General features: G+C 41.6%; 1 protein-coding gene across 4 annotated transcripts in view; it reads right to left on the bottom strand.

The window, feature by feature from the left end:
• Window positions 1-1,183: 1,183 nt before the first annotated feature.
• SLCO5A1 (solute carrier organic anion transporter family member 5A1) overlaps window positions 1,184-22,580 on the bottom strand; it is a 61,110-nt gene continuing 39,713 nt past the window's right edge. For all 4 annotated transcript variants that reach the window (XM_079983075.1, XM_079983076.1, XM_079983078.1 and 1 more), the window contains 5 exons: window positions 21,024-21,222; window positions 9,251-9,410; window positions 7,203-7,444; window positions 6,168-6,232; window positions 1,184-5,841 (listed from right to left, as the gene is read on the bottom strand). In XM_079983075.1, the coding sequence (XP_079839201.1) occupies window positions 5,384-5,841; window positions 6,168-6,232; window positions 7,203-7,444; window positions 9,251-9,410; window positions 21,024-21,222 (1,124 nt within the window). In that variant the 3' untranslated portion in view covers window positions 1,184-5,383. The remainder of the gene's footprint in view (window positions 5,842-6,167; window positions 6,233-7,202; window positions 7,445-9,250; window positions 9,411-21,023; window positions 21,223-22,580) is intronic.

Below are 22,580 nucleotides of genomic sequence, written 5' to 3' on the forward strand. Positions count from 1 at the left end.
GTAAGCTAATAGTGAAGACCACTCACTATGCTCAGTTGTGAGTTGGACACTTTTACTGTATGTTTATGTGCAATAGTTACACAGTAATAGTATAAAGTATTATGAAATCTCTGAAAACATCTACTGATGACAAGGTGGGTTCAGAATTGGGATTCCGGCTTATATCCCAGCATAGCCGACCAAAATCTTTAAATTTGAAAATTAATAGGTTTATGCAGAGTTGAGTTAATTCTATGTGGGACTTCTAAATAACCATTTTAAATAACCATTCAGTGCTTCTATAGAATCCTAGTTGGATAGAACGATAAAAACAACTAGTTTCGATTGTGGTAGAAAAGTCTGCCACTATATAGGACACTTCTTTCACATGCCTCAGAAGGCAGAAAATTGTTTGGTGTTCCTTACCAGCCATTGGATGTCACTGTCACACTACTGAACAGCCTGCTCTGCTGCAATACACACACAGCCTCTGCAAATATGTGGGCATCTTTCCTAGTCAAAACCACCAGCATAATGAAGTCTGGTGGCCCTGATCTCTGCATTTTATAAACTAGTAGGTTGGGTGGTGGTGTTTTGTTTTGGGGTTTTTTTTGTCATTTAGGTAACAGTTCCACATTGCACCTACTGATGACAGAAATTTATGTGGAGTTTAATCGGCTCAGCAAAGGGGGGGGGGAACTCATTAAAATTGAGTTTCACATTTTGTAATGCATCAGTTCCTGAACAAGCACAATTCCCAAAAACAACATTTACATCCTGTTACAGAGGAGACTTCTGCACCAATCAACTTCACTAGATGAGAGCACATAGCTATAATTTAGATGGGCAGATGAAAGCAATGCGGTGGGGAGTGGCATCTGTACTTTACTCATTTGACAACAATTAATTATACATAATTCCATGTGGTAAGGAGCTGGAGGAGGAACTCCCCCCCCAAAAAAAAAATAGTGATAAAAATTTCTAGCTATTATAAAGGCTCTAACTACTTATTCTGTATATTGCTAAGACTTTGCCATTCTAGAGAAGGGGGTAGGGAACCTGTGGCTCACCACATGTTGTGCCTCCCATCTGCCCCATCAGTCTCAGTGGGCACCAGCCAGCCACCCCCCACCTACTGCTCCATCCTGCGTCCGAGATCCCCAAACCCACACATTCAAGGTTGAGCATGTACGGCAACAAAACGCACTGAGAAGCCATTTTTATTTCAAAATGTTGACGTATCCAAGGGGTTCACTTGCAAAGAGATGTTTACAACAAATTTTGCCCATAATGTTTATTTTACAGGAACTTGCACATAGGTTTGGAAAACTCTTATTTGTTCCATGGACATCTTAGTAAAAATCTTCACTAAAAAGAAACCTACTGTATCCATCAAATTGCATTTTTGTTACCACAGGCACAATAGCTAAACACTTTCCCGTTGGACACATTAAAAAAACAAACCATTTATGCAGTATAATCTTTTTAACTAGCTTGCTCCCTTGATTAATACCATATATTTCTTTTCAGGAACACGGTTTAGCACTACGGAAATGGGTCTCAATGAGTCCAAGTGAAGCTCATTGCCCCTTCCCCATGTTTCATTTTTAAAGAGTTTTGATTTAGCATTACAATTTAGTTTAAGCCAGGAATCTTGGGTTTAAAGCATCATAATCCATGGTTTGTAGTCATCTTATGATGAAACTCTGCAGAATTTAAAAATGAAACAAGGGGAGGAGAGGGGCACACCATTGCATGCAAGTTACAACCAGTGGCAATGTCCCTTTTGCCTGGAAGAGAGAGAAGTAGCCAAGTATTTAAAAAGCTAACAGCGTTTGAAAATTGCATATTTTTGAAGTATTTCTAGTTAAGTTAATCCCTGCAATTTTCCTCTCAGGTAGAATTACTACATATTTCCAGTAAACCTCAAACATATGTGGTTACTGCACAGCTTTGCTAACTGCTCTGTTCTGCAGGAGAGTACTACCTTTTTAAAGTTCAGAAGCCAAAAGGCATAGTTTGTCTGTCTCCACTGACACTATCACCATGTTCATTCAGTATTAACCTGACCAAATGATTGTGGGGGCTATTTAGAAGGACAATCAAGTGACCAATATATGTGTATATTTATGTCTGCCACAGAAACCTTGAAAACTTGCCTATCACATCTGTTTAGCAAAACTGAAGCACAGTGTCTTTACTATACTTTTCCTGAAAGTTACATTTTCAGATCAGCAGAGAATGAGTAACAGTCAATTCTTCATGCCTAAAGTACCTAAAGATATTGGTTTAAATTTTGTACTACTTCAGGCAAGCAACCAACATGTGGAGCAGAAGTGTGTGCCCAACCTACCAATAATTATGTGCACTTTTGTAGACAACAATGAGAATTTCAGAAGGCAAGCACATGCAGCTATTTAAACTTGTATGAAATATTCTCATGCCAGAGAAAGAATTACTTCATCACATTAGCACCAGGGCAGTATGTATCTAGTTCAAAAGGTAATCCAGTTGCATCTTTCATTATTTTCTCTACTAAAAGGGGGTGGGGAGCTTTGGAAGTGTTCAGTCACAGCACTCCTAGAACAAGTCCTGGCCTTACACCCTGTGTTTTATGACAATGTATTGCAGGATACAAGAGTAGTAACGCACACTATAAATACATAAATGACACAATGATCTGAAATAAATAAGCTCAGACTAATGCAGTACGTTGGAGGCAACTTTGGATAACATTTCAGATTTCAAGGGTGTAAAACCAACACTGATAATTGTAGATAGAAGAAGAATTTGAGGCAATATTAGGTTTGTATAAATATGCTTAATGCTACAACTATAAACATGTATTTACATTAATATTTATGGCTGTCTACTTCCATTTACACTATATACAATGTTATAAAAATATTTAGAACTTAAAACACTGTTGGAGGGGGGGCTCAATGTAATTGAAGTATTACATTGCTCCCCTAAAAGAGTTGTCCCCCTTCTTCCACATCTGAAAGGGGTGGCATCAAAGACAACCAATTAAGCAATTAAGTTGTATGACCAGACCTCCTGCTACCGCTTTCAACAATCACAGTGACAGTGAAGGTCTCTTGAGCATGAATCTTCACAGACATGCACACGGAAAATGCTGACTGAAGGGCAATTTACCCTTTGACTTGAAACCTGCATTTTTAGGGCTACTGCTAGTTCATATGCAACTCTGGCTCCCTGCAAACCACAAAATCAGGAGCCAGCTTCATGAACATGAGTGCCTCCTTCTCAACTTTTCAGAACCACAGTGCCACTGATAATCCATTGCCAGCACTAACTATGCTTCCACGTTACATGTTCATCAACGCAAACTGGGTTTTGAAGATCCGCACTGCATATGCACACTGCCATAGCAACCACTAGCATCATTTATATGCGCATTACCTCACATGCTTCTCACTTTCTCTCACAGTATTTCCCTTAATGCTTTCTTCTGCTAGAAATGTGGCCTGAAACATTTGTCCTTTTCATATTTCCTCTTTGAAACGCCTAGAACCTCTGACAACTGCATCTGCAAAGTGGGATGACGACATCCCACTGCATGCACAGAATTCCCTGTATAGCTCTTTAACTGCAAGAAGGAAAACCATCACAACAGAAATCCTTCATGACTTCAAATACAATACACAGCACAGCCTGTAGTACTTCCAAGACATAAACAACAATCTCAGCGAACACTCAGAAGCCTTTTTCATTTCACTGGGAATATACTACATAGACTATCTGGGAATTACACCCCCACAAAAACGAATGCATAACAAAAGAAATTTGATAAATTTAAATCGAACAAAACAAGAAAACCTGGAACTTTGGATCAAACTATATACAACACTTAGCTGTGTGATTCTTTCCATCAACAGTTTTAAAATATATAAAGTAAAAAACAACACCAAGTTAAATGGAGGAAGAGCAGGCACAGCTGCTTAACTTTTCCTTCTTGCTATATGCCCACTCAGAAATCCACTGCCCTTCCAAGCTGTTGCCCCACCTATCAGGAAAAGACAAGAGGGAGAACAGCATGAGAGAAGCTGAAGGGTGTAATCTTTGAGTAAAGATGGGAAAGCATTAAGCATCTTGTCCTAGTGACAATGCTCTAATCTAGACTACCTCTGGTTAGTTGGCACACAAAAAACCACCCAACTGTAAGATGGAAGAATCACACAACTATTCTATATGTAGCTTTTGAAATCTCTGTTTCTCCATACCTTGGAACCTATGTACACATGTATCCTCTAACACTGCAGCAAGGGGAGATCAGCTCTGGCTGTCCTACAGCCATGCATCACTTGCCCAACAATTCACCCTTGGGGAATTGGAAAGAATTCAGTGCGCGTTACAGCAGGCCGCATGGCAAAACAGGCATTTAATTGCACTATCACATACTCAGAATGACACTTAGTGCATGATGAGATATGTGAATGGCGATCTGTTCATTTGACAAAATAAGCAAACCACTGTGCAATTCTACCAGCTTTAATTAACGTGAGATTCTTCTCAAATTGCCACAACCCCAAAAGGTGATCCTTTTTGTGTGTGTCCATTCATTCTAAGATAGCTTGGGTGTGGAATTGGTGAAAGCAGTATTAGAGTATCTGTGGCAGATTATCTCCTTGTTGCAAGAATATACAAATACCGAGCTGCTCTTTATGCACATATTTTAAACGCTTTAATATTACTACGGATTAATACTAAAATTACTGGTGGTTATAATTCTCTGCGCTAAACTAAAAAATACTACATCATCATGCTAGAATTAAATGAATTGAACAGGTTCAAACTACTATGCCTTAGAATTTCAGACCATACCCAGTGTATTTAACTGTTCTATGGTTTCAAGTACTCTTTATTTAAAATATAACAAAAATGCCCTCTTTTCTAATTCAGATGATTTGAGAAATTTGGAGGGAAAATAGATACACAGAACAAAAAAGTTATCCAATCCAAGTTGCATAGCTGAGACTGGTTTTAGTTGTGCTTTGAAACAGAAGTCAAAATAAATACTTACTCCTCCCCAGTCCAGGAGTTGTGGATGCATTACCTTACTTGTTTTGTAACTTTGGATATTCATTTCTGTCAATCTTGAGTTCTGCCTTTTTTAACACTTGCCTGGAACTTGGGGATTGAACAGACACAGCTGAAATACTTACAAACATGTTTTAAAACTCCCTTCCCAAAAAGGGAAGAAAGAGCTACCTGGGTTGTTTTGAGGTTTCCAGCCCTCAGATAGGTCATGGCTCTGTGCATTAAGCTTTGTTGGTTTGTTATCTGTTGCAGATCAGGTTAAGAAAAAGAAGGCACGGGTGTTTCCAAAGGCCCCATACTTAAAAACTGACCAACAAACCAAATTTGAGGTTACCAAAGGGCTCTATATCTCAGGAGTGGGTACTTCTGAAGCCTTTTCATCTGGGGCATTTATTGCTTCTGTAAGGGGGCCAGGATAGGTCTGCGCTATGTAATGCATCCCTAGTGACGGACCAGCATCTTCAGTATGTTCGCCTTGAGAGCTAAAAGTGGGGCAGGATCTAGTCCGTGCATAGTTTTGCTGAGTTCCGGTGTTCCCCACCACCTCACTCACTGTGTTGATAGATGAGCCCCTCCACATCTGCCTTTGCAGCTTCTCTTCTTTGTATTTAATGGAGTACCAGGCAAGGAAAATGAACAGGAATCCAACACATTTTAGGCCAGCAGCCAGACCAAAGTAGACGAAACGAAACGACGTCACATCGTATTCCCAACATGAGCCTTGCACACCACACTCCTGTTGCCACAGCATGCAGGTCGTGTCAATGACAGCTCCAAAATAAATTGGAGTGGGAATGTATGCTGAAATAAACAGGAAGATTAAGATTAATTGACTCCCAGATTAAAACAGTTAATATACGATTGCATAATAAAACCGGTTTGCTTTGCAAAGGCCAAAATACTTTGCAAAGAACTACACATACCTAAAGTTTAAGAAGGGGCAAAAGATCTTGTGGATGATATTTACCAATAAGTGGGTTCAAATGTAGCAAAGCAACTTACTCAACTGGGCTCCAAGCCAAAACTAGTGTCTCAAATTTAACTCCATCCAATTACGTATTTTTGCAATAATTTTCCTAAGTAATATGATCTGAAACAATAAGTTACCCCTACATGACTACACTTACCAAGGGTTCTTAATAAAACAAATTGCATCCCAAGTGCAAAAGGCCTCTCACCATCTTCCACAGACCTAAAAAAGACACATGGTATTTTAAAGCCTTAAACCGCAAGGCATATTTAGTAATACCTTCAATTTCTCTTAATTAAAAATAAAATCCTTATTGAGAATAAGTTGAGAGTCCACTTATTAGTATACAAAAAAAGCATTCACGGAGTTAAGTGCAAACAAGGCAGTTAATAGACTCAAATCCAAAGGCATAAAGTAATTTAAGTGACGAAGCAAACTAAAAAGTTTTGCATCCTGATTGAATCAACTCTTTTATTGGGCTTTGTTTTCTATCCCCATTAAACTGCTTCTCCACCCTACTTTGGGGAGCTCAGGGCATACAAGAATTTGGAAGCCAAAGGCAGCAAAGGACTCACTTTTGTTTCCTCTGTGATATCTGTATTCCTTTTATGACTTTTATTCTGTTTCTACTAAATTGTATCATTTGATGAATGTAATAAATGGACTGACTTTATCCAGAAAGAAAAGTAGAATCATAGAATCATAGAGTTGGAAGAGACCACAAGGGCCATCGAGTCCAACCCCCTGCCAAGCTTCCATGCTACTTCTAGGACCTAGGTCATCTTAGAAGTATTGTGTGAAGCCAGCTGAGAAGATCACAGATCATCTTCACCACTTCAACCCATTAAAATTATTATTTTAAAAGGAGTTCACCATATACATTCTGAACTAGTGAGGTCAAATAAAGCAGCAGATCCATTTCTTCCTGACTGAATCCCCTCCTAGATTGTTTAATAAGTGGTTTCATCTGCAATAACCCACTCCTACTGTGTCCCTCTCTCACACTTTATCTTCAAGTGCCTCTGTGAACTGGGTGCATATAACTAAAATATATCAAAGGGGTCACCTCGATATCTATTATCAGATAAATGAGGATAAGGCATATCCTGTTGAAGATGACACAGACCCCCCAGAACCTGGTAACAGCATACTATCCCTCTAATAAAACTGTAATAATTCAGGCACCTCTCACCTGAGTGTTACTATGATTGCTGATGGCTGGGCACATGCTGTGATGAGCGTAACAATGAAGAGAAAAATGAGGAATGGAATGAGTGTATTGCAGGTTCGATTACACTTCCCAGACACAGCATAACCATTCTCATTGAGATATGTTTTGACGATCACCACTCTCAGCTGACTGCGCTGTCCAACTGTCGGTGGTGTAATAACTTGTCTGCTTTGGACACAGGCACATTCTGTATAATTTCTTATCTGTGGAACATCAAAGACAAGGAGCATCAAATGCTAAGGTTTCTTGTTTGTATTTTATGCTTCCATTGAATTGGCACAATGCGCTAGCTAGGGGGAAACTGAAAGTGACTTATTGATCTTATATTGTCTTACAACGCTAAGGAAGCGGCCAGGTATTTATAGGAAAGAATCAGTGCAAATGATAAAACACTCCCCACCTTCCACCCCTATTCTCTCCTAAAAAACAACACCTGCACACACCTGTTACCTACACAAATGCAGGTTTGGAACATGTGCTTGCAGAGGTAAATTGGAATTCTATCCTATATAATCATGCAGTTCCTTGTGGGCTAGAACAAGGTTCCCAAACTGGTCTATGGACCACACGTGATCAGCAAGCTTCATTTGTGTGGTCTGTGGCATGCCTGCATTAAATATTCATTTTGATTTTTAACTATTTTTACAGCTCTTATTGCTTATATGGCATTCAAACTGTAATGCAATAAAATAAAATCCAAGAAATAAAAGGAGCAATAAAAATGCAGGCAGCATCCAGCACAGCCCATTACAATTGCCACAACAAGCAGAAAAACCATTGAGTGGTCGGTCCTTCAAGACCCTCAACATTTTTGAAGAGCTCCATGAGGGGAAAAGTTGGGGAAATACTGGGCTAGAAGTAATGAGCTGCTAAAGACTTTAGAGTCTAAGAGAAGTCAGTGCAGAAATAAAGGCAAAAGAAGTTAGTTCTTTAAACACACTATGGTGGGTCTGGCAGGAGAGGTTAGGACAAAGTAGAGTTTTGTAATATTAGAGCTGGGCAGCACAAGTGGGAAATCAGGCCAGGAGTAGAGCTGGACAACTGAGTAGGATAGGCAAACAAGGATATAGCATTGAGCAACTGGGGGGGGAGTAGCAGATTACACAACCATTTAGCTACTACAACCTTCTCCAACCTTGCTTACCCCCAGATGTTGTTGGGACTACAACCCCCACCATCCCTGGCCATTGACCATGTGAGCTGGGAATGATGGGGGTTGTAGCCCAGTAACATCTAGGAGAAACCAGGTTTGGAGATGACTGAGTTACAGCTACTGATTGGCTAGTGTGGGGCAGGCTAGCAGCTTCCCTGAAAAAGATTTGCTGGTAGGCGTTTAATCAGTATAGCTCGCAAAATCCAAATGTACTGCCTCCCTGAGTGGAAACACCCACCCTTTCTGTGTGTTCTAAAAAGAGCACTAACACATCTTCAGTTAGTTATGGAAGGAAGGAGACCCTCCCCTTTTAGAAGAACAGGATCTTAAGGCAGAAAGACTATAATAGCAATTGGATTTAAAGAATGCCTGAGGTTAGATCATTTGAAGAACAGAAGCCCTCCTTGGCTGTGAAAGCACAAAAAGGTTTTGCAAATCTTGTAAGCTGAATATTACGTCTGAAGAAGAAGGTCTATTTCAGTCGAAGATATTTTTCCATGCTTAAGGTTGGGGATCTCATTCAGTAGAGGAGCAACTGTCATTTTCTGTTAAGCTATATGTCAGTATCTTTAGGAACTTGCCTTATGTCAAGTCAGATCATTGGTCTATCTAGATTAGTAGTGTCTGGACTGACTAGCAGTGGCTCTTTGGGGTTTCAGCATATACCAGGGGTTTAATCTGGGACTTTCTGCCAGAAAAGCATGTGCTCTGCTGTTGAGCTAATGCCTGTCTCGTGAGTGAGTGGTTTGGGATGGGTAGCATTGAAAATGGAAGAAAGGGGTAATGACCTTACTTGCTTAAGTGTTTTTCTGCATGGCATGAGAAGCAGAGTTTGTGTACTTGTGGATATCCTTACCCCTGTGCTATGATTTCCACTGCTGACGCAACCAGCCAGACAAGGGTTGAAATATGTGATTCCATCTGACCCACACACGGGTTCATATTCATGGATTTTGCAGCCACAGTTGACGTTACAGCTCCCAGTGAGATTCCTATGTGCCATGGTGAGTGTAGGACTACAGAAAAAGGAGATTACAGTACGCATTAGGTGAAGAAAATGTTAAATAGTTATAGCTGTAAGACCAGGGGAACCACCCTGAGACCTGCGTGTGTAGGGCAGCATATAAAAGAAGAAGAAGAAGAATACTACCATTTGTCAAACGAAAAGTGACTTGTGAGATGTGGCTTGCCCCATTTTCACTAGAAGTCCTGCCTCCTTTTAGGACAGGTTTAGGATTCCCCACAAATGTGATATTTTGGAGTGCTGCATTGTGGGTCTGATTACACCATTTAAGATCAGACTTGCCTGCCTCTTGTATCAGCAACAGCAAATATTAGAACTTATCAACAATATTTCTCAAACAGAAATGCTGATTGCACTTTTGTGTTCTTTGTGTTTATTGGTTGGGCGTGACTGGAGCTCCTAAGGTTTTGGGGTCATATGGGGACGATGACTTGAAACACAATCCATGGGGTCATGGGCAACAGGACAAGCATCCAAATGGATCACAACCCACCCCAAAAACAATGTTTAGGGTGGCGAAATAGCACTTTGAGGGGGCAGGAATCCTACAAGAGGCAGGATATCGAATAAAGGAGGTGGGGCACCTGTCACTTTTAGTTTGCTCCTTTATTCTGAAATATTCCTGCATTGGCACAGATACTTTAGAAATTGTTTTCTCCAGTCATACAATTACTAATCTATGATACAGCCATTTTTATGTAGGTGGATCCACATTTTATGTGGCACTGCAGGGACACTAGAGTTCACTGCACTTACACAGCAGTTATATGAAGGGAAGACATGGGGCCCCATACATGGACTGAAATTCTCTGTCCACTGTGTATTTGGACATGTGCATCTTCACACTTTGCTTTTACACAGCATCACATGTAGATTGGTGCTTGATGCAGTAAGATGCAAATGAGCTCTTAGTTACTACTGATAGAGGAGAAGAGCTCATGCTTCTACCCTTGAACAAAAGGGGTCTGGTGGCTGTCCATCTAGATTGAGTTTAGACCATTTTCAATATGCCAAATCTTGACTAAGATCATTTCTGATTCCAAAACCATTCAGATACACATCTTGCTTAAACTGACTAAATAATAAAAGTTCCTAACTATATAGTTGTTATTGTTTCAGTTCTGTTGTCTGCATATAACCATGCAAATTACTTGAAGAAGAAGAAGAAGAAGAAGAAGAAGAAGAAGAAGAAGAAGAATTTAGTATTTATACCCCATCCATCCAGCTGGGTTTCCCCAGCCACTCTGGGCAGCTCCCAACAGAATATTAAAAACCACATCTGTCCCTCAAAAACATCTGTTTAGTAAGCATACATACCTGCATAGCAGAAAATGAAAATTCCAGTCATCTATTATTGCATAAGTTAGTAGGAAAGTACCATAAATATCAATAAAAAGGATACAGCACAGGTTTCCATAGAAACCTGGACTTGGCCCAACAAGACAGCTTATAAATATTTAAATAAAATGAATAAATAAGACCTGTAAGAGTCTGAGTCTCTTTGCCTTTTAAAATGATATTTAATCATTATAGTTATATTGTGCCCCAGTGAGCTAATATTACTCTTAAGTACCGGTATAATGCTACCTTCTATAGGTTTTTCTACCCAATGTATTTATGTACTTTTAAATTATCTGATTTTAAAAAATACATTTTATTAAAGGTATTCTTCAGCTATCACTGCATTTTCTAATTACTGTATTTATAGTACTGGGCTAAAGTATTTGCTTCAGTCAATTATACCAGAGGCAAGACTAAGTTTTGCAGTAGAAGAAAACAAAAAGGGTGCTTCTTTTGTCTGCAGCAGAAATTCTATTGAATATTCATGACCAACACTGAAAAGACATCACTGACCAAAGCTCACTGCGAAGCTCTCAACAAACAAATAACATTCTGCAAAACATAAAAGCTTTTTGAAAGCTGATTATATTTACACATGTCTTTTATGAACAGTTCGATACTGTTTGAATAAATAAGCAGTGAACTCAAATAAGAACACAGCACTGAGAAATTTTTGAGTCATCATTTTGTTTTATGGTGAGCACTGGATTTTGAAGCATTACTTTGCTCTCATTGGGGGAAGGGGGACCAAAAAGGTGAATTAGATTTCTAAACGAAGTGTTGTTCACCTTCAGTGTTACTCAGGAATTTGAAAAACAGCTCTACGTTTTAAGCAGTGACAGTGAACGCAACTGCCACATAAGGAGCAGAAAAACCCTTAGGGTTATTTCAAAGATGGTGTGATTTTATTTTTCAAAATAGGATGAAAAGAATAAAAAGCAAGAGTAGCCTTTATCCAATCAAGTGTGTGACCAAAAGATGCTCACACAAGGTGAACTCCTTTTTCCTCCTCTCCACACAGCCCTCTTGACACCCCCCCAAAAAAACCCCACATTCCTGAAGGTTGGGGGATTCTCCAGAGGCTAGAGTAAAAGGTAAAGGTAAAGGTACCCCTGCCCGTACGGGCCAGTCTTGACAGACTCTGGGGTTGTGCGCCCATCTCACTTAAGAGGCCAGGGGCCAGCGCTGTCCGGAGACACTTCCGGGTCACGTGGCCAGCGTGACATCGCTGCTCTGGCCAGAGCCAGAGCCAGAGCCAGAGCCGCACACGGAAACGCCGTTTACCTTCCCGCTGGTAAGCGGTCCCTATTTATCTACTTGCACCCGGAGGTGCTTTCGAACTGCTAGGTTGGCAGGCGCTGGGACCGAGCAGCGGGAGCGCACCCCGCCACAGGGATTCGAACCGCCGACCTTTCGATCGGCAAGCCCTAGGCGCTGAGGCTTTAACCCACAGCGCCACCTGCGTCCCAGAGGCTAGAGTAGAAGTGGGGAATTTGGGGTGGGGAGATAGGCCAAGCATCACTCATAGAAGCCTCCCTCTACCTGATTTTCCCCAATTCCCTTCTCCAGTTTCAGCTCTTCTGGTACTTATTCCAGGCCTTTCCTGAGAGTCCGCAGCAATTTGGGAGACTTCTGGGGGTAAACAAAGAGAGCTTTCCATTGCATCATAAGCACAAGGGGGTATAGGCCTATATTTGGGGAGATGGACCCCCAAGAGTGATGAGTGCGTCTACGCCTAATACATTGCAAGCATGCAATTCATAGAAGGAAGTTCCTTAAGCAGTGATTAGCTACAACTCCCTATGGAGTGTATCCTCTGAAGCAAACCTGGATTTGCAAAATGTACGAAATGGTCCCAAGTGCTTTGAGGTGCCGTCCCTCAAAAGCACAGTTGCCCAGCGTATGTAGTGAAAAATGTGGGAACCCGCCAACTGTCTGCAGCGCGCCAGACGTGGCTCCTCTCTCTGGCAGAAAGCATGTTGCCACAGATGGTCAGAGAAAAAGAGGGAGCCACGAGATCGCAATCCTGCTTGGACGAGGAGGGCAGGGAAATGTGACTCCAAGGAGCTGCTGGGGTTGTTGAGGGAAACTGCCCCCCCCCCAAGCTCTGAGAGAGAAAGAGAAACAACATTCCTGCTCTCTGAGGAGACACAGGAAGTGCCAAGCTCCTGGCCCAATCACTCTAAAATGAACTCCACCAGAATCCCAAATGCCCAACTGCAAACACCGCAACACCACCACCACCTCCTCATCATCCACAATCGGGACGAAGGGAGACAAACGAGTACAAACACCCTCACACACAGGCAAAAAACTAATTACAACCACCCAGAAAAAAGACAGAGGAGAGGAACACTGAAGACTAGAATAAAATAAGGAAATTCCCCTCAAAGTCCCAAATGTTAATACATTTAATTTGCTGTGCCCTAAAGGAGCCTACATAATGAAGGAGGCACAAAAAACTGAATTGTTGCTGTGACTGATCTTTGCTTCAAATTACTGATCAAGGTGAAGAGAGAAGGAATTGAAGCTGTTGAGCCTGGCACTTTAAGAAGTGGAGTACTGACTGATTTCTGGCTGCCATTTGGAACATTTTGTGAACTCCTTCAGGCTTGTCATATAGCAGACAGATACAGCTGCAGCCAACATAAACAACAACATGAATGTATCCGGCTTGTAAACAACAGACCCCTCACTAATGAATTTACTCGTGAACAACTCACTGTTGTCACTGCTCTTTTTATTTTTCCATTTATACTCAATGCAGTGAAGACTAGCTTGTTTGTCTGATATAAGAAGGATCCTTTTGGATCAAAGGAAGGGACACTAGCTCCAGCATCCTATTCCAAAAGTGTCAGGGGTTTGGGAAATCCTGCAAACAGGACTCAAAAGCTTCTTGGGCTCTTCTATCCCCATCTTCCTCATTGTAGAAAAATATTCTTACTTGGCTTTCAATGCTAATGCAAGTTTTAATCCCCCATCTTTCTTTAATTACTTGTTTTTCTCATTTGAACATAGGTTTTAATACTCTGCATTTGAATACTCAAGTACTTTATCTTGGTTTATAATTTATTGTACCTTTTGTGCTTCAGTTATGAACAATCATGCATTAAAAACTTAATAAAAATACTTTTAGATCAATGAAGGGCAACAAAGGATCGCCATTGTCTGTCCCACACACATGCACACACCAGGAACTTAAATTCAGAGGCACTGGAACCTGAATGTTTCATTTGACTATCACAACCAATGTTCACTTTCTCCACAGCACAGATAATACAGTGGAATCTCAGGTTAAGTACTTAATTCGTTTCGGAGGTCCATACTTAACCTGAAACTGTACTTAACCTGAAGCACCACTTTAGCTAATGGGGACTCCTGCTGCCGCCGCGCCGCCGGAGCACGATTTCTGTTCTCATCCTGAGTTCTTAACCTGAAGCACTATTTCTGGGTTAGCGGAGTCTGTAACCTGAAGTGTATGTAACCTGAAGCGTATGTAACCTGAGGTACCACTGTATTATAAACCTCTAACTACGCCCCTGCTTAGCTGTCAAAAAAACAACCTTTAGACAATGGTTGAGCTGCCAATATCGATCCTAAGATATAATACACAGGAAGTCCTGGAGTTTTCAGATGATAATGGGAAATTATGGCAAATCAGCATAGAACTGAGTGCGTCAACATAAATTTACGGAATATCCTTTCAGTCTTTTGGTAGTTTCCCAACTTTTGCAACCAAGTGCAAAATCTAAGAGTAAGAAACACAAAGGAATATTAATGTTTCTCCCAAACTGAAAAATGTGTTTTTACACTGAACCACCAAAACCGTAGTTACCCTTCCTATTACACTGGCATCATAGTTTTAGGATACATACATCTACCAAAAAGCAAATCTTTTTGCAGCATTTGTTTATGTCACAAGGTTTTAAAGAGAAGGTTCTGCTTTTGGTCCTGTGCATAAGAAATAAATCCATTTACTAGAATTTATAGAGCACCTACAGCTTTGTTACAGCTATGAAAGGAGAAACAAGACCCTTCTCTTAAGAGTTTAAAACCTAAAACAGAGGATTAAAAAGGATATGATAGGCAAATGTGAAAACATGCGGATATGAGAATGTAAGAGCGCTGCTGGAGCAGACCATCCAGCCCAGTACGCTGCTTCCAACTGTGGCTTCATTTCTCTGACTCCAGGACTAACTTGTGGCACAGCCCCCTTCTCTCTCCAGCATCCCCTATTTGAATGGGTGGGTGCAGGGAATTGGGGAACTGGCTGGTGTCCTATTAGTCCCCTTTAAGCTCCTTATCTTCCTAGCTGCCTGATTTATATTTATACCCAGGCATGGCACTGTGGCAATACATTAATTATACATGAGTGACAAATGCCCTTTAAACATTTTCCCTGTACCAGGGATTAGGATCAGTTTCCAGTCTGGAGACCATAGGCCTAAATAAATTCTTTCTTCACATATGCTTTGGGACCTGTAAATCCGAACAGCATCACTCACTCCCAATGTCCCTGGGATCTCAATGTCACTGATTATTATGGTGTTTATATTTCCTGCTCCCTGTTGTGCCTGTTGCTAGTCGCATGCTACACCCTGATGGCTCCTCCAGGTGTCTCAGAATTGGAAAAGCCTGCAGGAACTCAGGAGCTGTGGCATTAGTTAGCAGCTCTCTTGACAATGAAGGCGTCATAAGGTTGCAGGCTTCTGTCCCTCCACTTACCCCTCCTCTCTCTGTGTGTCCTAGTGCCTGCGGAATTTTGCTGAACACTTCTGTTTTCACACTGTTTCTAATTTGGCAGAACCAACCGTACAAGACCTGGATGTCAGTGACTGCCTGGTCTCCAACATCCCAAAGTCTGGGAATCAAAGATGGGGCCTAGTGATGTCACGAGGTGGCTAACTCCTGAGTGGGGGGAAAGGCCGGCAAAGGGGCAGCCAGATAAGTGAAGGAGATGAAAATTAACAATAAACTATACAAGATGTCCCTGCGTTTTGCTGTACGGTGCTTTGGCCTCTTGGAACAGTTATCTTGTTCCTCTGCGCTTATATTGCCTAGCTCTGCCTCACCATCATGTGGACAGTCATAAATATGTTCATCCCTTAAAGGTAAAGATAAAGGGACCCCTGACAGTTAAGTCCAGTCGCGAACAACTCTAGGGTTGTTGTGCTCATTTCGCTTTACAGACTGAGGGAGCCGGCATTTGTCTGCTTTTGCAGACAGTTTTTCCAGGTCATGTGGCCAGCATGACTAAGCCACTTCTGGTGAAGCCAGAGCAGCACATGGAAACGCCGTTTACCTTCCCACCGGAGTGGTACCTATTTATCTACTTGCACTGCATGCTTTTGAACTGCTAGATTGGCAGGAGCTAGGACTGAACAACAAGAGCTCACCCCGTAGCAGAGCCTCGAACCGCCGACCTTCCAATCGGCAAGTTCAAGAGACACAGTGGTTTAAACCACAGCACCACCCATGCCCCATGTTCATCTCTTAGGAATGATTAATTTGAAACCAGATGATCCTGAGTTCCTGTTGACTTTACCCCCTGGTATCAGTTTAAAAGCTGCTCCACTACCTTTTTAAAATGTTGTTTGGTTGCACTCTGGTGCAAGTGGAGTCTATCTTTTTTATACAGGCCTGATTTGTCCCAAAATGTTATTCAAATCCAAACCCCTTCTCCTGACACGATCATCTCATCTCATCTACTCATTGACGCTCCTCACCTCTGCCTATCTAGCTACCCAGTATGTGGAGCAGGCAGCATTTAAGGAAGAAATAACTTGATGGTGCTGACTTTCGACCTCCTTACCTAACAATCTACATTTAGCTTCCAGGACCACAGAAGTACATTTCCTACTTCACTGGTGTCAACATGCACCACAAAATCCTGTAGACTGGCAGCTCTAACAACTCATGTGAACAAGACAGCCCCCACAGATAGAAATAGGGACAATGATTTACCAGGGAACTGGTACCATAAAACAAGGATGGTTGGAGCATATGCTAAAGATGCAACACATGATGTTGGAAAAGTACTTCAAAAGTTGCAGAACACAGAGCATCTTCAGGCATTTGGTCCGAACTAAGAGGTCTGCCAAGCTTATTGCTCCTGCAGCATGGTGGCAATGCCTGTGTATAACACGGCTCTGGCTCCTCTTGCTTGTCACTTCTCTCAAACTGCGCCATTTTCTGCATCAAGTGAAATAAACTGATAAACATTCAAAAATACACAGAATTAAGGAACAAGGAATGTGAAAGCATTAAAAAGCTTGTTTTAATTCAATTTAAATCCTTCCATTTATGCTACTATTTTCTAGGAATATTATTTACTAATATAAAACTAGACCAAATAAATATGGGTTCAAGTTGGCTATTTTTGCTACACTTACTTTGACACTTTAGTTTGCTTCTATGCATAGTTTACTCAGAAGCAATTCCCACCAAGTTCAATGGGACTAAGCTCACTCCCCAATTAAGTGCACATAGGGCTGCATCTTTATATTCAATTAGCATCTACATAGTCAATTAGCAAAACACATTTCGGTTTAACATGTTGTGTAAAGGGCTTTCTATGTTTACTCAAGCCCCAAAATTCTGTGAAATTACATTAATGCCATGTTCTTAACAGACATTATACAGGCAATATTGATAGAGTATTGTATCTTATCCTGTAGCTAGTTCCAGCTTCACTACTGCCATGGCTATCAGTGGCAGAGCTGTAGACCTAGTCCCAGATTGTTCTGTTTACTGAAATAGACACATGGAATCTATGCAACCAATACCATTCACACAGAATGATAGAGCTGGAACCAAAGGCTTTTTTTTCAACAAATCTGATTACCTTTTGAGAAAGCTATGCCTATAATTCTCTCATCAGGCAAACTTGAAATGGAAAATGTGAAACACAATTTTAAAAGGAAAAAAAATATTCTCACTAATGATTTCTTATTAATATCACACGTCATTTAGAAGGGCAAGAATTCATAAGCAACTTTAGACTAATTTATTAAGTGAAATAAGAGTTGCCAACTTTTATTGGCTACTGATGCTTTTTTGCCAGTACAACTGGTTTACTGGGTGACATTAACAGGGGTATGCGTAGGTCCCCATGGCCTAATATCACACCAGCTGATTTCTACACACTGTATGGTTCTTAAAGATCAAAAGCTGGCCCAGCTGGGGGTTTTCAGGTCAACTGGAAAGACTTGCATTTAAAGGCTGCAATGAAAAGAGAGGAAATACAGCAGATAAATCACACACAAGCACCCTAAATCTCCTTTTCTACTTTTTTTCTCTGAAGGTTCTTCTGTGCCTTAAAAATCTGCCTGTTGAAAATTCAGCCCCATGCCTCTCAAACTATTTTTTACTTATCTCCTGGGTTTCTTCTCCTTATCCCTTTTCGATGTAATTTCTAATCCCTTGCCTACCTGCAGCGGTGTAGCGTGGGTTGTCAGCACCCGGGGCAAGGCAAGTAATTTGCTCCCCCTAACCCGGGGCAAGGCAAGTAATTTGCGCCCCCTAACCCGGGGCAAGGCAAGTAAATCGCTCTCTCTTTGCTCCGCACAGTGGGTGGCGACCCGGCAGCTCGGATCGGATTCGCACAGCCAGCACTGTGAGAGAGAGTGAGTGAGCCAGGTAGGGGCAGAGAGCTGCGAGTGCGCCCCCCAAAATGTTGCGCCCGGTGCGGCTGGCACACCCTGCACCCCCCACGCTACGCCACTGCTTACCTGAACTGTAAACCCTTCAATAATGTGGCTATCTGTGAGAATCCTGCTTAGCAACTACATGCTTCTTTACTTCCAGAAATAATAAACAAGTCCATTGACTAATATTGGCCACAAAAATGCCTTTTTAATGAAACTACCATTAAAGGAAGGCACATACTAGACTTTCCCCTTGACCTAACACAACAAGCCATTTCTCAAAAGATGCAGTAGAAATTGAGAAATCTTTCTAGGGGGAAAAACATTTCAGCACAGCCTTTCAAAGAAAAACACACATAACAGCTGTCAACATGCCAGAGTCAAGCTTCAAATCAGTTTATTGAACCATTTTATAACTATAAGCCATAAAACCTTATTTCTCATAATTTCTCATTATTATAGCAGAATGTGTTCCAGCCAACTCACCATTAACACATAGGCACAATTATGGCCTCATAATGCAAATGATATACATTAAGATATATTACTGAGGATAAAGTCTGAATATCCAAATTTATTGCTAGTCATAGAATTATACAGTTGGAGGAGATCTTGCGCAGCCTATCTAATAAAACTCCCTGCTTTGTACAGGAAATCCAAAATCAGAGCATCCCCAAGAAAAGGCTATCCAGTCTCTGCTTAAAGGCCTCAAGCAAAAGTGAGTTTACTATCCCTCTAGGTCAGGGGTCCTCAAACTTTTCAAACAGTGGGCCAGTTCACTGTCCCTCAGACACTGTTGGTGGCTGGGCTATAGTTTGAAAAAAAAATATGAACAAATTCCTATGCACACTGCACATATTGTATTTGTGGTGCACAAAAAACAGGAAAAACAAAACAATATTTACAATATACTTTAAAGGCATTGAACATGGTGACATCATGGGCACTAGCCAATTTGCTCTGTTCTGCCAGAAATGTAAGAATCTCCTTCTGCAGAACGTGAACATTTTCAACAAGATATATTTGGGTTAAATGCAGTGCAGTTGCTCTAAGGGTGAAGACACTGGAAGAGACAGCACAGGCAGGGCATAGCCATCAGGACTAGTAGCTGTTGACAGTCCAATCCAGCAACTTCCACAGTTTAACTTGGTGCAGTGTGCATGTGGTTTCCGTGGGCTTAGAAGTATGTGGTGATGGGGGGGCACTTGTGTTACACGCAGGTCTTTGGAGAATAAATTCTGATTGCAAGAAATGGTCAAAGGAGGAAGAAAGAAGGGGAGGGCGGATGAGAGGTGTGTGTAAGGGGGGCAGGAGAGGAATGACAGGGTCCACTTAAAGGGAGAGGCTCTTGGAGATTTCTGAAACCCCAACTGTTGGGAGGCAAGGGAAGTGACCGGGGAAGGGGACCTCCCTGCCACTTGGCCACAGGCGAAGTCTGCAAGCACTGCTGACCAGAAGGAGAAGCTACAATGGAAGTAGCAGCCCTCGCTGGGATCCCACAGAGAATCCGTGGCATCGGCGTGGGCACTGGCTGTTGCCGGTCAACACTGGCTCTGCTCTGCCAGAGGCAGGCAACGGCCAGCACGGATCTCTTTCCCCTCAGCGCAAGCAGGTGAAACTCACAGGTTAAGGCTCAGCGTATTGATTCCCCTCAGTCACCATCACCGCCCTCAGAGTCCAGGTGACTTTGGCTTGGGGATTTGCAGGAAAGGAAGTGGGTCTCCATGAGGAGATTTCACCCCTCCCATTGCAAGAATGCTGATTTTCCAGAGAGGAGGGGGCGGATTGTGCTTGCTACTTATTCCGCTCCAGCCTCACTTCAAAAGGGAGACTGAGTGTTATCTCTGTGTAGATAAGGTCACTGCAGAAAGCAGCTGTAACACTCAACAGCCTCGCAGCTCCTGGGGCTGCTCTGTACCTTGTCAAGCTGGAGCAGCCTCTCTCCCGACCGACGAGGCCTCACCTTCCCCAGCCCTCTGGACCCGCGTGTTCCCTGGCACTGCCCACCATGTTCCTGTGCCACTAAAACTTTGGGCCAAGACCCGTTAGATGGCGGCGGGTTCTGCAATTGCCGGGTGGGCCAGGTTCAGGACCCTGGCAGGCCGGATGTGACCCGCGGACCGTAGTTTGAGGATGCCTGCTCTAGGTAATTGGTTCCGCTGTCATACTAGTTTCTCCACTGTCAAACTGCTCTTATTAAGATGTTTCCCCTAATGTTCAAGCAGTTTCTATTCTCTGGCCCAGAGGTTAGGTCTTGGGTGTTTGTCCCAAATATCTAGCATTCTGAGTCAGATCTGTCTTATTTAATATAAGACAAGGTTACTCACTTTGTAAGCCCAGAACAAGAGGCTATTTCTCCATTTTTCTGCCTTTGCTGAACATAGGCATGCACATACAGTCCACAAGGAATTGTAGGACCTCAGGCTGAAAAAGGTTCTCCACACCTGCACAAAAGCTTCAGATTGTGGTTATCTCTCTCCCTCTCCCCCCCCCCCCGGCACTCTCTTTTGATTGCCACATTTAATGTCCTTATGAAATAAGGCAAGTTTACTACCATTATATAAGCAGGATAGCTTTGATGAAGGCATGAATTATTTAGAAAGCCAAAAGATACTTACCCGGTAGTATATGGTATGTTTATCCCCCCTAGATTAATGCTTTCGCATCCAACAATGAACAGTGTTGAAAAGCAGAGCAAAGACACACCACTGCAGATCATTGCCAGCTTTGCAGACTCTCTTGCACTGAGCTTGAGTTTTTTTATAATGTAGCCCCCCAAGACAATACCAACACCAGCGCTTGGAACAATGATCACACCTGATTAAAAGGAAAGAAAATGGTAAAATTAAAACACTTTCTATGTTACTAAGAATGAAAGAATAAAAGGGGGCGGGAAGAGAAAAGCCTTCCCTACCAGTGTGGCTGTGAAATTTCTACACTATTTTTATGATAAAACACTTAATATCCCATCCTTAAATTCAAGCAGAACTCTCAGGGTGTCATGCAAAGACAAAACAATATAACCCCATTGCCTAAGGCTGGTTCTCACACCACCAGATGAGGTGATAACTGGGCAATTTCATGATTGCCCCGCAAACAATGAATCTGCTTAAGATCAGCCTCAGAGGTCCTGTCTGTGGACTCACCATCCAGATCCATCAGAGTGGTCAGAACTAGAGACAGGCCATTTTGGTGGTGGCCCCCATATTTCTGGAATGCCCTCCCTAAAAAGGCGCGCACACACATATCGTACTGGATTTTATGCAGACCTTTCAAGCAGTTTTTAATGAATATGTGTGCTGCTGTGCATGGTTTTAACCACTACTGCTTTAATGTATTCAGATTGATTTTATTAGTGCATGAAGTATACGATAAATTCTATAGTGATTTTTATTAGCATATGAAGCATATAATAAACTCTATAGTGTTGTATTTATGTACCAGAAGGGGGGGGCAATATACAAATTCTGAAGTAATAGTCTTCCATACAAAATTAAAAATCAGTGCATATAAAAAAACACACACCTAGATATGAAGGAGAGGGAATCTAAGTAGCCTAGCCTTCTCTGTGACATGCTACTTTTTTGGCAGGGTTTTTCTTCTTCATGGAGGAGCATTTCATCATATGTTCATCACCTTAAGTGAAAAGTAGTGCAGTCCAAAACCCAACTTAACCGAACAGCAATTCTTCATGAGAACTTCACCACAGCAAAAAAGTGTCAGAATTTTCACTGCCCTTCAGTTATGTCAAAGGATTAATAAAAGCTTCCTTATGATTTTTCCAGAAGCAGCAGAAACAGCATAAATAGAGCTATTGTTAAATACAAGCAGAAATATTGCTTTGTTTTCATGCTAGGCTGGGAAGGGAACCAGTTCCAAGTGTTGTTAGAAAATATGTGAAATTCAAGAGAATTAAATTAAGATTCTAATTGGGTGATAATTCTTTATTTGGATACAAATGTGGTATAGATTGTAATTCATTTCCTTTTAGATGGGATTTCATGACTAAGGATTATTTTATGGAACTGTCTTGCTGATGCTAGATCTAGTTTTTGAAAAGTCTCAACAGAGAGAGAGAGAGAAAATAGAAAAAAAATGTATCACGGCCTAAAATATTTATATCTATCTATTTATTGCAAGTGGCAAAGCAAAGTCAAAGTAAACACATGGAAGGA

The sequence above is a fragment of the Podarcis cretensis genome, assembly GCF_951804945.1.
Source record: "Podarcis cretensis genome assembly, chromosome: 7".
In the NCBI taxonomy this organism is placed as follows: Eukaryota; Metazoa; Chordata; class Lepidosauria; order Squamata; family Lacertidae; genus Podarcis; species Podarcis cretensis.